A 16,671-nucleotide genomic window follows, 5' to 3' on the forward strand; every position below is an offset into this window, starting at 1 on the left:
TGTTGATACCTTTGACTGCAAGCAAACTTCTTTTTCTTTTTGTGTCTCTCCTTCACACTCATGCTCCTGGCGGCCATGATGCTTTGAATCGGCTCACTTATGTCCACTGTTTTACTTTTAATTTTCAAATTAAGTGGCAAGAAAAGTCCAGTTAGGAATTTACAAAATCCTAAAAGCTGTAACTCGAGCAAACACGAGACCCATTGCATTGCAAATGCTTGTTGTAGTCTCTTGCTATCATTCTCCAGGCAATCAACCAAGCCGCCCTTGATTTTTAAGACAGACAAGTTTGCTTTTTTTTTTTTTTAAACAGTGTACTTTGTGATCTACCAACCAACGGATGCTACAAACTCTATGTTCAAGACTGTACATTTTGGCGATAGTAATTTTTCTGTGCTGCAGCAAACGCTAGAGATAACCTTCCATTGTATCTATTTGTTTTTCTCATCGACAGGTTTTTCACAGGAAACTAAAGGCCCTGGTTTTTAATTGATCCCAGCAGCTCTTATTTGTTTTATTGTTTTTCCCTATTCTAAATGCTATGGGAGTTGTGTTGTTTTAACTGCGGCATCTATAAACGATGTTGAACATTGCACTCTGTAAATATTGTCTTCTAATAATTAATTAAAACTATTGTCTGTTTGGAGCTCAAAGTAGAAACGTACACTAAATGAGGCAATTTTTTTGTAGACGAAATTTATGATTACAATAGTTATGTCAGACTATACTGTGACAACGATATTGTGGTGCCACACCTACAATGTAATTGACGACCACGATGCTTTACAACATATGGAGGCGGAAGGTAGATGTTGAAATGTTCTTAGCAAAATGTATGACAAGTGTAATCAGTCATAGAGTGAGATGCTGTAAACCTGTAATTTTTTTCATTTTTAACAATTTGCAAAAAAATGCAATTTAACCTAGGCTTAACTAATGCATTAATGTATTTGGTTTCTTGTTTTTTTTTAAATAATTTTAAGTAAACCATACTTGAACCTTAAACTTGACTATCCTACTGTGGCCAATTGTTTGATTGTTATGTGGATATATTTTAGTTTGGGAATGAGAAGTCTTAAGGGCTGTTGGTTGGTGGGTGAATTGTGGCTAATGGATTAACACAGTGGTACACATCACTCCACAAAATTGTAAACCTTGATAATTTGTATTGACTTCTTATCATAGGGTTTAAACATCTTTCAGTCTCCCCTCCTTATTTTAAAATGAAAAAAGAAACACAGACTAGTAGTGTATTTGTCTAATGGACTGCAGTTTTGACAGGAAAACAAGTGACATCCATGTTTAACAGCTGGATCAGAGCCCTTTCGGAAACCCCTGTCAGCTGCAGAACAGACACACGGCAGAATTATTGGTAAAACTTTAGATTCTGATGTCCACCATGTCTAATTGAGTTGCTGTAAGGGTGATTGGTGACAAAATCACAATTTATTTGTTTTATGCTGTTTGTGCCAAGAACCACAATACTCCCTTTCTAAACCTGCAGTGGCTTTTTATCTCATTTCCATGAGTCTTTTTCAAAACTAGAAGAGTTTCAACGCACGATACTTGTAAGTCTTGGCACAGGAGAGAACATGAAAATTCATAATCGGGCAAACTCTGGTATATAATCGGTGCGCTCACAACCACACTATTCAACAGCTATAGCAGCACCAGATAACACCAGATAACTTGGTAACACCGGTTGCCCACCTCCACACACACACACACACACACACACACACACAGACAGACACACACACTTTTGTACAACCCTTTACCCTCCTGACAAATACCCAAAACATTCACCTATAGCTCATTGAAGCAAACATGCTCATCCAACACAGGGACAAACCCATTCTCTATAATGATAGCACGTTTTTACACGCCGAATCATACTTTGGTCTGCAATAGAAACCTTTCAATCACTTTCACTCTCATCATAGCGAAAGAACTGCAATGTCACAACAAAGGTAGATGGTGGGCCGTACAAATGGCAAAATCATTGAAATATTTGAATCATCAGCAATGTAGCAATGTGCAACGTTACTCAGTGTCATCGTAAGGATTTTGGTATCTCTGGAAAATACATATTTAGGGGCCCAATTATCGAATAAATTAGATTTTTTCCCATTCCTGCTAATTCAAGCCTGCATGCTGCCAATCATTTATATGTTAAATTTTACCAGTGACACAAAAAACAGGCGAAATATGTCTTGCCCAGGACCCTGGTTAGAGAGACAGTCAGAAATAGAGGTAGCTAGGGTGGGAAGAGGTTTAGATAGCTAAATAAAATAAATAGGGGTCAGATGTAGGGAAAGTTCACTTTCCCAGCTGGCGCCTGTGAAGGTGGGGGCCCTGGGCAATTGCCCACTTTGTCCATGCCATAAAACGTCTCTGACGTTACTAACTAACCAGTTGAAATCAAGCAACCATTGCAGTATTAATGCGTGGCAAATTAAAATGTTTTAAAAAATACTAACTTGGATATTTAAAGATATGTAAGAATGCTGAAAATTATATTCTAGATATTTAAGGAACATAAATGGATTTGGCTCTCAACTGAATTTGTAAAAAGCTAGTGGTCATTAATATAAACCCCTGACCAAGACCAGCGCCAGGCAAGATAGGGACCACTTAGTGTGAATTTCACATTACAGTGACAGGTTATAACAATCCCCTTTTAATGGCAAATTTCTAGTTGGACTCGAGGGCTAAAAACATTCACATTTTTCATGCCTCAGAGTGACATGGCCTAAAAATGGAACATCATATTTAGGGCCAGATGTAGCAACCAGTTTGCGACTCGCAAACGGCAAAAATCGCCGTTTGCGAGTCGCAAACCGGAGTTTGCTATGCAGAAATGCATTTTGCGAGTCGGGACCGACTCGCAAAATGCATTTTAGAGTCGCAAATAGGAAGGGGTGTTCCCTTCCTATTTGCGACTCGCAGTGGTATGCAATTCCATTTGCGACCGCGTACGCGGTCGCAAATGGAGTCACAGTTACCATCCACTTGAAGTGGATGGTAACCCACTCGCAAATTGGAAGGGGTCCCCATGGGACCCCTTCCCCTTTGTGAGTGGACCCACCAATATTTTTTCAGAGTAGGCAGTGGTCCAAGGGACCACTACCTGCCCTGAAAAAATCCGAAACTAAAGGTTTCGTTTTTTTTTTTAAAGTGCAGCTCGTTTTCCTTTAAGGAAAACGGGCTACACTTGAAAAAAAAAAAACTGCTTTATTTCAAAGCAGTCACGGACATGGAGCTCTGCTGGTCCCAGCAGGCCTCCATACCCGTGAGTGCCCATAGTCGCTATGGGGCCGCAATTTGCGACCCACCTCATTAATATTAATGAGGTGGGTCTTTGCAACCCCATAGCGACTCGCAGACGGTGTCTGAGACACCGTTCTGCATTGCAAATTGCGAGTTGCAATTTGCGAGTCGCTCGGACTCGCAAATTGCAACTCGCAATTTGCAAAGTTGCTACATCTGGCCCATAGTGTAATGTGAAGGAAGGTGGATTTGAAGAGCGTTGCTTGTCACCCGTGAGGGTATCCAGGCACTGAGTACATGAGAGTAGGTCTATGGTGAGGCTCGGCCTCTCGATGAGTAGAAGACTAATTGAAAAAAACAGGTCTTCAGCTTCGTGCGAAATTCGAGAGGTGAAGAGGAGGCCCTGATGTGTTGGTGGCGGTCGTTCCAGGATTTGTCAGTTTGCTAGGAGAATGATCAACCTCATGTTCTGCTTCTGTGGATGCACGGTGTGTGTACCAGGGAGAGTGATGTTGAGTGGAGTTGTCTGGTGGGTTGGTGGAAGTGAAGCTGGTGTCTGAGGTATATGGGACCCGTGTTGTGTAGTGACTTGAATGTGTGTGTGTGAGAAGTCTGAACGAGCAACACTTTTGGATGGGGGGCCAGTGGAGCTCTCTGAGGAGTGGTGTGGGACAGCAGAGAAGGTCAAATACGAGTCTGGCAGTGGTGTTTTAGATGGTTTGAAGTCTGTAAAGAAGATGGGTAGGGATTCCGAGGTAGAGTGTGTTGCCGCTGTCCCATCTGCTTAAGATTAGGGTCTGCGTGATGGTACGCCTGGTGTTCAGTGGGTCCCACTTAAAGATTTTATGTAGCATGCGGAGGATGTGAAGGCATGTGGAGGTGACGGTGTTGACTTGGGACTTCATGGTGAGGTTGGTGCCCAGGATGAGGCCTAGGTTCCTAGTATGGTTGGCTGGGGTGGGTGTGGGTCCAAGTTTGGTGGGCTCCTCATGCAGAGTCTCAAGGTGTGCTCTTATTCCCAAAGATCAGTACTTCAGTTTTGGCAGTGTTGAGACTGACGCAGTTCACTTTCATCCAATTGGCCACGCTGGTCATGCATTGTTTGAAGTTCACCTTGGATGTCGTAGTCTGAGAGGGAAAAAATTAGCTTGGTGTTGTCAGTGTAGGAGATGATGTTGATTCCGTGGGATTTGATGATGTTAGCCAGAGGAGTCATGTACATGTTGAAAAATGGGGGGCTGACAGATGTTCCCTGTGAGACTCCGCAGGTGAGGTCCTTGGGTTCTGATGTGAATGGCGTGAGATTGACTCATTGTGTTCTTCTGAAGAGGAAGTGAGCTATCCATTTGAGTGCTGGTTCCTGTTTTCCTGCTACGTGTAGTCTGGTGATGAGTTTATGGTGGGAGATGGTGTTGAAAGCGGTGGAGGGGTAGAGGAGGGTGAGGGCGGTGGTTTGTCATGGTCGAGGATGGTGCATATGTCATCTATGGCAGTGATGATGGCTGTTTCATGCTGTGGTTGTTTCGGAATCCTGATTGCGAATCGCACAGGACTTAGAGGCATTTTAGATGGTCAGAGAGTTGTCTGTTGATGGTCTTCTCAATGACTTTGCTAGGAAGAGGAGCATCGGGATGGGTTAATAGTTGCTGAGTACTTTGGGACCAGCTGAGGGCTTTTTGAGAAGGACTGTGACTTCCGTGTGTTTCCAGCTATCTGGGAAGGTGGCTGTCTTGAGGGAGGATTTTTTATGGAAGTGACTGCAGAGCTGGTTGTTGCTCTTCCCAGGTTGTAGATATGGTGGGGGCAGCAGTCTGTGGGCGCCACTGAGTGGACTGTCATCATTATTGCTGCAGTGTTCTTGATGGATAGGCGGTTCCATGCATTCAGTTGGAAGTCTTTGGTTGATGAGGTTAGCAGGATGGGAAGGTCAATGGGGGTTGCTGCAGATCTTGGTGATTTTCTCCTGAAAGAAGTCATAGAGGTTGTGGCAGAGTTCTCATGTAGGGGTGATGATGTTGGTTGCAGCTGTTGGTGAATTCATTGATTATGACAAAAATTTCTTGCAGTTGTTAGAGCTTGATCCGATTCTCAGGATCAGGGCCTTTTCCTTGGCCTCTTTCACTTGATGGTGGTAGTGTTTAAGTGCAGCCTTGTGGGTGTTTCTTGCAGTGGTTCCTTCGGTGGCCCTTCATTTCCATTTGAGTTGTTTGAAAACTTTCTTGTACTTGAGTTTAACGCTATACCAGCTAGCTTGTTTGTTGGATCTTTTGAGTTTGGTGTTTTCGAAAGGCAACAGGGTATTGGCGCAAGTGGTGATCCAGTTGTTGAAGTTGTTTGTGTCATTGATAAGTTTGTTGGTGGGGTCTCAGACTGTAGTTGGAGAGTATTGAGCTATTCTGCTTCTGTAACTTTCTTCCAACAGCAACTTGGGTTGTTGCTAGACTACGTAGGGTTGGTTGATGGCCCTGTTATGTGGATGATCGAGTGGTCCGTCCATGTGAGTGAAGTAATGTGGGTGCCTTAATCTTGTCGCTGGAGAATAAGATGGGCTCCTGGGCGTGTCTGGTGATGTGGGTAGGACCTTGTACGGGCTGGGTGAGGTTGATGTTCTGTAGACTTTCAAGCAAGTCTGTGGAGTTGGTATCTGTAGGGTCATCGAGATGAAAGTTAAGATTGTCTAGGAGTATGAAGCCTTTGGTGTGCCCATGGTGAGGGGTGCAGTAAGGTTGGTAAGGAGGTTGCTTAAGTGGGTAGGAGGTCCTGGGAATTGGTATGCGAGGATGTGTTTGATAGCGGTTTTACTGTTTGTCTAAAGCTTAAAGTGCATGTGTTCCATAAAAGTGGTTTCTGGGTAAGTGTAGGAGGTACTCTTGATGGTGTCCCTGTGGATAGTGGTGAGTCCTCCTGGTTTAAGGGGTTGGTCCTGGTGCAGGATTTTGTATCCAATAGGGAAGGCTGCGGCGATGTCCGGTGCTGATGTGCGATAGAGCCAAGTTTCAGTAAGGAAAAGAAGGCTCAGTGCGTTGGAGTTGATGAAGTCCCAAATCTTGGTGGCGTGTTTGCCGAGTCAGCGTGTGTTGAGAAGCATGCATGCAAGGGAGTGCTATTATGTTGGTTGGGTGGGTGGTGCTGTGTGAGTGCAGGCCGTGAGTTCTGCCTTGTTGAGGGGTGCAGTGTGTGTGGGCAGTGGTAGGTAGTGTGTGGAGGTATGTGAAGCGACAAAGCAAGCCGGCAAAGGGGCCCACTGTGGACAGAGGTGTAGCATTTAGGCTGCGCTGCTGCAGGAGGAGTCTAGAACAGAGTTCGTGGCACAGAGTGCAGTCCAGGCACAAACGGGCACAGACGGGCTTGTCTTTGGTGCGCCTTTGGCACAGCTGAAGCACGGCTACTCTGTGGCCTACATTAGGTTTGGTCTTGGAGAATATTGGGACTGCAGGGGATAGTGGGTGGGCTCAGAAGGAGGTGGAAAGTCTAGTGAGGCACCAGCAAATTCAGGCCTGGAAGACCGGAAAGTCCGGTGGAAGTGGCAAGGTGGGAATACGCAATTAGTGGAGCAAGAGTGGGGAACAAACTGACAGAGGAGACCAAGATGCAAATCGAAGCAGTAAGAGACATAACGGATGCAAAATGGGGCAGGTGAAAGGAACAAAGTATTAAAAAAGGATCAGATAAACAGAAACTTGGGGCCGATAGAACAGGCAGCACAAACAAAGAGTAGTTACCAGAGTAAGGGGCACAATGAGCAGCTGAAAGGAAAAACAACATGATACAGGCACCAACACAAGTCAGAAGGACGAGGCAAGGTCAAGATCGCACTGAAGTAACAGAGAGATGTCTGGGTACCTACTAAATGGGGTCACACTACGGCCTCCATTAGTTAGGGCCTGGAGAGCATAAAGTCCATTGGAGATGCTCCAGTTATACTGTCATGGTATGTATACTGCCAGTGGATGATGTGGGTGTGTGCTGTTCCTACGGTTGATCCATCCATACCCACCAACTTTTATATTTTTTGTTGCTAATCATTTGCCAAGAGCTCAGATAGATCGGCCCTAGTTTATACAAAAGAAGTCTGCTATCTTCTGCATTCATTGATCCATGCCACACCCGTCCTCCATGACCTGGTTTCAAGCCACCTTTCACACTAAGGGGCATATTTATACTCTGTTTGCGCTGGATTTGCGTAATTTTTTTGGCGCAAATCTGGCGCAAACCTAACTCCATATTTATACTTTGGCGCTAGAGTATATGGAGTTATTTTTTTTTACAGTGGAAACCTACCTTGCGTTAATGAGATGCAAGGTAGGCGTTCCAGGGCAAAAAATGACTCTAAGGCATTTGCACCTTATTTATACTCCCGTACAAAAATGATGCACTGGAGGAGGAGGACCTCAAAAAATGTCTCTCAGCCTGTTTAGAGTCATTTTTTAACGCCTGGGTCAGGGCAGACGTTACGGGACATGGGGCTCAAGCAGTCCACAGGTTCCCTTCCCTGCACCCAGGGACACCCCCTGCCACCCTCGCCCACCCATGGATGGGGGGACCCATCTACAGTAAGTCCAGGAAAGTTTTGGTAAGTATTTGTTTTATTTTAAAGTGGCATCGGGGGGGCCTAACTTGGGGCCCCCTACATGCCACTGTGCCCAATGGCAATGCACAGGGGACTCATTTCCATGGGGGTTGTGCGTCAGAAAATGATGCTAGTCAGGTTAGAGTCAATAATTTTGACTCTAAGCTGACTTGCACCATTCTTTGACGCACAACCCCCAGTCTTCCCTACACCTCCGCTGCCCAGTTAGCGTCATTTATTTTGATGCTAACCAGGCCGCATCGCCGGCTACCATCATTCTTTAAATATGACGACCGGCTGGCATGTTGGAATGGCGGTAGCAGGAATTAAACTTTTTCAGGCAAACCTGCGCTGGTGCAGGTTTACGTCAAAAAGTATAAATATGGGCCTAAATATCTCAATTAGAGGTGGGTTATATATCTGCTTTCGCCAAATATGTTCCAGTTCTCACTTTCTCTACAGACTCTGAGACCCGACAGGTTGGTCTAGGTGAAGTAAGTGTAAAATATGATGTGCACATTGAGGTTTCATTGTGCTTGCTAAGGAATCATTTGCAATAGTTGTCTATTTGTCCAGCTAGAGAGGCTGTCATAAAATGACCTGGGCCCTATTTTGTGTTTTGCACATGCAGCACACCTATAACAAATCTGTAGATGTCCAGAATGCTTTATTTAGGGTGTGTAGAGGTCCTACACATGCTGAACAGGGCAGATGGGACATTTGCTACTGTTTGGTAGGTGAATCGCTTCTGACAAACTCAAAATAAGGCCTTATGTGTTTAGGAGCCCAGTGTGACCAGAGTCAAGGCAAAACTGGAGTGTGAGTTTATTGCAGAGATGTGCTGCTAATAATGTGAAGCAACAGTCCCCCTTTTCCTTGACTTTTGAAGCAGGTTATGACCACGTCTTTTAAATGATAATGACAATAACAGGTCAACTGAATAATGTAGCTTGTGTCATGCTTTCCAAACGACATCTTTGAACCTGAGTCTACTTGGCCAGGTTGCCTCTATGTTCTCAGACCGCCATGTACATTTTTAAACTCACATTCATTTTATTAAACTTGTTTATTAGGGAGTAAAGCAATGCCAGACCAGGAGTCATAAGCAGCCCTGACAAGTTTGTAATTCCAGGCCCATTATGCAGCCTGCAAACAAGGATCGCACACAAATATTGCAGCCTGCAAGCATAGCGAACAAATCTGATCATCTGCCTGCAGTTAAGCTGGTGGCATATCTCTGCAAGCAAATCTTGGAAAAATTGCGCTAAACTTTGTAGCCCATATTTATCATAGTGTTGTGTCACCTTTGCGCCGTGCAAGATGGTGCAATGGTGACTCAACACTAAAGTCAAATTTATCAAGCCACACAAGGTCACCTTGCATGGGCTTGCATGACTTGATAAAACTGGAGTCATGCAAGGCACAAATCGCTGCCTTCCATTACTCTGCCCCATGGAGGCATTCCATGGGTGGAGCATGGGTGTTTGCACGCATCGACCCATGGATTTTGGTACATTCTCCGATATACCATTGGTGGTAGACCTGGAAATGCATCAAAATGATACGCCTTCCCAGGGGAGGAAAAATGAGGAGAAATATCTTTATTTCTCTTACTTTTTACCTCTTTCTATGTGTGCTGTATTCTGAAGAGGAAATTACTTCTTAGTGTTGTTTTTGTGCCCGAAAACAATCCTACTTACAATGCAGGCACCCTTGCATGAGGGTCAAGGGTATTTGTGTTGACACAAGACCGCCAAATATGCACCAGCAAAAGAAAAAGGACAAGAATGCGCCATATGATGTTAAATATGGCACATTCCTGCCCTTCACGCAGCACAGATCATCAGGGTAGCTTACTGCACTGCGTTGTGTGAAAGCATGATACATATGCCCCTGAGTAGTTAGTTCAATGTCCAAGGCACTGCCCAGGAGCATATCATTACGCTAGACCAACCATATCAGCCCACATTATAGCAGCAGTCACTTTGAAATTTCACACATTGCCTGTGACTTTACCTGATCCAACTGCTTCAGAGTTCTTATGATGGAATGATAGACAGAGGATGGCTGTATGTTTTATCAGGTGCCCTCCATATGCTAAGGTTATTTTAAATGTTTCTGAAGGCTCACTCAAGGCTCATTAATCTTCAGTTTATGGCATCTGCACATGATATTCTCCTTTGTGCCATAAAATGTCCTTCTTGTTTATTTATTTATTGTATTTATAAAGCACAATAGTCATCCCCCAGAAGTATATCATGGCGCCAAATCAGCAACACCATTGCATCCTGCCACATAGCAAATTATAAGGGCAATAGCCAGGTCTTCAAACTCTCCCAAAACCTAAGAAGGTCGAAGTCAGATGAAGATCAATAGGCATCGAATTCCAATGAATGGCAGCTAATTAAGAAAAAGAGCAGCCACCCATTCTGGCTTTTTGATGTGCTTTGTGCTAACTAGCGCTAGGTTTGCCAAGCAGAGTGTTCAAGTAGGCTTATAAAAAGCCACTCAGTCATGCAGAATAGCAGGCCCTGTATCATATATTGCTTTATGATATAGCATAGCAGCTTAAATGTAGCTCTCTTGTGTACAGGCAACCAAAGACGTGAAATTAAATAGAGGGAGGCTGAACTATTTCAGATACTCTTACAAGTGAGTCTGACTGCTGCATTTTGAATGGACTGCAAATGAGTAAAAAAAAAAAAAATCAGCCATTCCTAGATCTACAGTGTTGCCATGGACAACAGTCCTTCGCCATTCCAATGGAATCCAACGGAAGAGCTTGCACAGTATTTGGAGCAGACCAAAGTATTAGCCACAAGTGGCATTTACTTGGTCCTACTTGGTGAGAGAGTTGTCTATTAGGAATCCGAGATTCTTAGCTACTCTCCCAGTTCTGGTGCAGTACCCAGGGACAACGGCCACCAAGAATCGTCCCAAATGCTGCAAGCTCCACCAAAGAGCAAAATCTCTATCTTATCTGCATTACGTTTCAAACAATGCAATTGCATCCAGGTAGCTACTTCTGCCAGTAAGATTATGGGCCTGATTACGATCTTGGCGGATGGAATACTCTGTCACAAACATGACCGATATTCCATCAGCTGTATTACGACTTCCATAGGATACAATGTAATTGTAATACAGCGGAAGGAATATCCATCACGTTTGTAACAAAGTAACCCGGTCCGCCTATATCGTAATCAGGCCCTATGTTTCTCTCCTATAGAAATAATAGGCTGAGTATCCTCAGAATAGGAGCAGATCTCAGAGCCTCAAGCTTTGACGATACCTGTAAAAGAGGAGACATATACTTTAAGAACATAGGGCTAAAAGAAGAACCCTGTGGAACCCCACATTTGGACATTTGAGGAGAAGATCTAAAAGTGGCTATTTGAACTGACTGAGATCTTTTATTAAAAAAAGATTCAAATCACTGCAAAGCTTTCGACCGCACACCAGTCTCAAGCAATCTCTTTATTAACAGGCTGTGAGAGACCCTGTCAAAAGCTGTGGGTAGATCCAACAGGATCAAAAAAACAGTCTTCCCCTTATCAGCCTCCATCTAATAATGTCCAGCACTGCCAGCAAGGCGAACTCAGTACTATTTCTGGTTCTAAAGCTTGTTTGGGTAAGGTCCAGTGCAGTAACCTTTCCAAGAAATGTGTAAGCTGGGCACTGACTGGCCTTTCCAATACCTTCGATATCTATCGTAATAAGGAAATTAGGCGATAGTTAGACAACAAGGAAACATCCATCCAACTTTCTTCATCAAAGATAGAATCAGAAAAGTATCTGGGTATGGAAACGACTTAGTATATAGGCCAGACATGAAAAAATAAAATGGGGACTTGGATCAAAAGGAGACCCAGATTTCACATCTAACATGACCTTTCCAACCTGTCCTGAATTAAAAGTCACAAAGTTACCTAAATGGGTCCAGGCTCTCTCATGAGGGACAAAGTGCTTGAAAGATATCTCATCTAAAGAAAGTGGGAACTCAAAGGTCGAGTAGACCTTTTCAATTTTATCATTAAAAATGTAGCCATCTCTTGACATCGCTCAGCCGAGGTGTTGATTCTCTGATTTAGACTTAGAGGATGGAATAATTCCTTCACCATTTTAAATAGCTCTTTTGAAGAACCACTATTTTTCTCCATTCTCTTTACAAAGTAATCTTTTTTTTGTTGCTTTCCTGAGCAGCCTATAAAAAGCTTTCACCGTAGATCTGTAAGCGAATCGATCTTCAAAGCACTTACAGCACAGTCATACTGCTTTGTATTTCCTCTTTTCTAACCTAAGCTCATTAGAGTACCAATTCTCTGATAAACTAGATGAGTTGTCTGTCTTCTAAGGGGCCCTCACCCATCAAATGCCATAATCACTGCTGAGTCAAAATCCTCTAAATGTTTCAAGAGGGGTGCCCTTTCCCAGCTCTGGGGGACAGAAATGATTTATAAAGGATTCAGAATTAACTTTCCTCCAGGCTCTCTTTGAAACTGGAGTGGGGCCAGAGGTTATTGACCTGCCCTCTGGCAGCATAAATGAAACATTAATTAGGAAGCAAGCTGTCCAATGTAGATGTTCGATATCATGAATCCTACATGTCTCAATATTAGAGAATAACAGGTGTAAAGTATGCCCTGCCCTATGAGCCAGGTCCTTTATCCATTGCTTTCATTATAGAATCTGCATCTCATTCTCCCACATTCTGCATAGAGAGTTCTCAGTGTCTTCAAAATGAAGTTTAAAATCACTGACTACTACGAAATGATTCTTTTTGTAAAACCAAATGGGACAGCCAGGCAAATAACTTAGTTGCCACCTCCGGATCGGCTTGCTACAGCTTCACAGACAGGAATCAGGGGCCAGATGTATCAGTGGGTTTTACCCATTCTGTGTCTATGGGAAAATGTGTTCATACATATGGCCCCAGGAGAGCATGATGCGGCTAGCCGTGGCATTGCCGTAAATAATTGTGGGGTGAAATCACAAATCTCTGAGGATTTTAGAGTTTGGCAGATGTGGGACATCCATCCAAAACTGGTGGATGTCCCTTCATCCCTATTTAGAGCGTATAACCATTATACGTTCAAAATAGAGCAGATGGAACATCCTCCAAACGCTACGTAACTACGTTTGTTCTTCGACCCTCTCTATGAGGGAATGAAAATTCCATCATGGTGAAAGGATAAGCCTATTAACAGGCACTTGCTAACATCTTTCTCTTTGTTTTTCTTATCTAATAGCTGTCACTGCATAAAACTAGCTAAAAACTTAGCACGTTAAAAATTATTACCGGAGGTATTTTTACCATTTCTGTTTGGGAATTACATGTAAGTAGAAAAGAAGATGGTGACGAAGAAACACCAGCGACAAAGACTATAGGAGGAAAAATAAATAAAATGAGCCACTTTTAGGTTGTAACAATAGTAGAAAGCACAGTAGTGAGAAAAATATGTAGTATGTTTAGTAGCTCCATTGTCTAGCCTGAGGTTTCTAAGGCTAGCAGTTAATGGGAGAACGTATTATCTTATTCAATTCTGGTTGAAAACGTGAATTCTTAGATCTGCTAATTGTAGGGACCTGGAATACTGTACATTCATAATAATCTGTCAGGGTCTGTATGCATTTTTGTGGTCACTCACCAGCTGAGTTTTTGGTTGGAAGAGCTGACATCACCACGGGCAGCGTAGCTGGCGTCTCTGTGGTCATGGGAAGCATGGTGGGGGGGAGCACCTTCCGGACTAGCTGCTTCCTGTCTTGAGAGGGTTCAGCCACTGCTACTGATGTCTGGTCCTGCTGGATCTCGTTGATGGAGACAAAATGGTTCCTGCTTTTACTGCCATTGCTCGTCGTTAGGCTGCTGGGGACCACATTGACTAAGGGGGGTGGCTAAAACAAATTATTTAAAAAAGAAAAGAAAAGATCAAGTCTTGTTGGTATCGGTAGGGATTAATACATACAGATTATACACAGAAAAATTCGTAAATAACACAAATCTTGGCATAACATTTTGATGCCATCGCTGAAGCGAGAATTGGTGCATACTGTACAGAAATGTTTGCAGCTATGAGCCCAATTTAATAATTTACCTCATGTAACAGGGCTCCTAAATTGGGTCTTAGACAGGTTTGTGTTGCTTGAAACTACCATGTTGTTTTGAAAACACTGTTCATATTGTTTCGGCTTACTTTACAGTCAGTAATGGCCTTCTGTTTACAGGAATATTTTATTTGACCATTATGAAGTTTCAGATTATTCGCCATACTATAATTCGGGGAATGAGAGCAGCATGCTTCTCTGGTAACTGTTTCTAGACTCAGATTTTCGAATGCTTTTGTTTTTGCTGCAGGCATTGATTCTGGAACATCTGTGATTCCTCACATCAACAGTGTTTGCAGAGTCTGCATTTTTGCGCCCACGATTAAATCCCAATTGCCTACTCTTCTGCTAAAAAATATTATACATTTTTCCACAAATAGATGTAGTTTATGGCCAAGTATTAGGCTACTTACTAAACCCTTGGACCCTCAGGATATAATGTAAATATCTTGGTGCACGTTTACTTAGTGGGTGACTTTGAAGTTGAGAACAGATACTTCAATGTGTAAATATATGGTGTAGTGACAAGCAGTTAACTACAGCATCCGGAGACCTGAATTGTAATCCATGCTTTCCCACTTTCCACAATGTACGATCTTAAGCAAATTGTTTTTCTCTGTTCCTTCAGCTGCCAAATTTGGTAACGCTTACAATACGGGTCAAATGTCACAGTGAAGCATTAGCACTAGATAAAGAACTGGACATTTAATTAAGCTCAGAAAATAATAAACACCCCGTTTTATTATACCATGGACTGTGGAAAAACTACAAAACCAAATCACCAGTCAACCTTCCTGAATGTTAAGAAAATATTTAGATTTTTGTTTAAAAAAATTAAAATAATACTAATTTTTTCGTATTTTCTCAACATCAGGAATGCTTGCTGTCGATTTGTATTACAACATTGGTTGTTTATTTATTTGTAGAGCTCAGGGAAATGTCCAATGATTTATCTAGTGCTTATGCTTAAATGAGATATCCAATTATTTATCTAGTGCTTCTGCTTAGTGAAACCATCATGGGCAGAGGAGTCAGATGGGGTGCCAACAATTCTTTATAATTCAAAATCATTTAGATGAGCAAAAGTTCTAACTTGTTTTTTCAAATGGATGTCAAACAATGGGGTAATCCCCAGTTCTTGGTGAGGTGCAGTAAGTAATTAGCCTACACATAAGAAAGGTTCCCCTGATGAGCCAGCCAATTATTGGTTGAATTCCTTGCTGGACATGTTGTATATGATCTGCACCCAAAATTCACTAATCTCCCTTGAGGCATCAGCATTTGGGGGTGGTAGAATCCCAAAACAGCAAGGTGTGTTTCGGCCAAAGTATTCCACAGTCGACCATTGTTTCGCCCTCTGGGCTGCTGCTTGAAGGGCAGTAGGCACGGTGGGTAAATGATGTTGCTTTGTTGAGTTGAGGGCAGCTTTTGACTGAGTAAATTGGGTACTTCTGTGGAATAAACAGGTTTGATGGTACATTCCCAAAGAACTTTTATTTATGTTACGACAATTACACTAAATAACCAGGTCCAGGTCGACCTGAACGAGTTAGGAGTCCTAACCAATAAAATTGAGGTGAACAATGGATGGAGACGGGATATGTCCTGCCGTCCTGCTCTTTGACCTTTTTATCTCAGATCTCCCTGAAACATTGGGAAACTCAAATTACTTTGTGCTTATCAGACGTGGGGTGCATACCCATTGTCTTGGGAAGTGAGAACATCAGAATAGCCTGGTCCTAATGAACTGTACTCCGATATGTCTGCAACGGTAATTGGAAATTTTACATGCCTCTTGTGAGAGGAATTTGCTTATCATTAATTTGGACAAAACCAAGACTATGATGTTTTCAAATTGATTGGAGAATTTTTCTTGGTTCTTAGATAAAGTAACCTTAGAGAATGTAAGTGAATATAAATATTTAGGAATCACCTTTTCTTGGAACTTGAAATGGGGATAGTCACATGGTAAAAGTGAAAGCTGGACTCATAAGTACAGTCGAAGCCTTGAGAGGATTTGATCAGAGCATTAGGGGATTATCAAGTTTGGGGGATTATCAGTGAGTCCACTAATAAAGGCAGTGGCTGAAAAGGTAATTCTGCAGGCCCTTTATGAAGCTGAATTGGTGGCTTTGGACCATTGTGTTAGTTGGGAATCGCTGGAGAGTGTATGTCTGTATGTCAGAAGACGCTCCTGGTGCTTTTAAAGAGTTTGATGCTGCAGGACTTGAGAATGGAATTTACCCTGTTAGCAAGATCAGGCGCACTTAGATCTGTGTATGGTCTTATTCAAGAAGCTAATAAAGAGAAAATTGCTTGTATCACAGTGCAGGATATTATGTTGTTTATAAGGGGATTCTTATGAATGTTCCTGTTATAAATGGGAATAATAGACCTAGGAACTGACATACTTAAGGGTTTCAACACTCTGAGGGTGAGTGCACTGCTGTACATTTTCTACAAGAGAATTGAGACATGCTCTGCAGTCAGTGAGTTATCTGGCCTCAAAACGTTCTGTAGCTAAATCCTTGGGGTAGTCTGGGGCAGGAGTTTTGCTTCCTTAATTGTTTCTAGTCCCCGACAAACGGCTGACAGGCGTCCTTCTACAGCTTCAGACTGACATCAGCCCTCGTAGGAGAATATTTGCCTGCAAAAAGAGTTTTTTTAGAAACAACAGATTCTGTTTTTGTAATTTAATAATGAAGCACTCCATTACTCACTCACTG

General features: G+C 42.8%; 1 protein-coding gene across 1 annotated transcript in view; it reads right to left on the minus strand.

The window, feature by feature from the left end:
• The window catches only part of ANGPTL6 (angiopoietin like 6), a 185,228-nt gene that overhangs the window by 125,168 nt on the left and 43,389 nt on the right, over window positions 1-16,671 (minus strand). Inside the window, exon 3 of the mRNA XM_069231790.1 lies at window positions 13,489-13,735. Coding sequence (XP_069087891.1) covers window positions 13,489-13,735 — 247 coding nt within the window. The remainder of the gene's footprint in view (window positions 1-13,488; window positions 13,736-16,671) is intronic.

This window comes from Pleurodeles waltl, chromosome 4_2 (genome assembly GCF_031143425.1).
Source record: "Pleurodeles waltl isolate 20211129_DDA chromosome 4_2, aPleWal1.hap1.20221129, whole genome shotgun sequence".
Lineage (NCBI taxonomy): Eukaryota > Metazoa > Chordata > Amphibia > Caudata > Salamandridae > Pleurodeles > Pleurodeles waltl.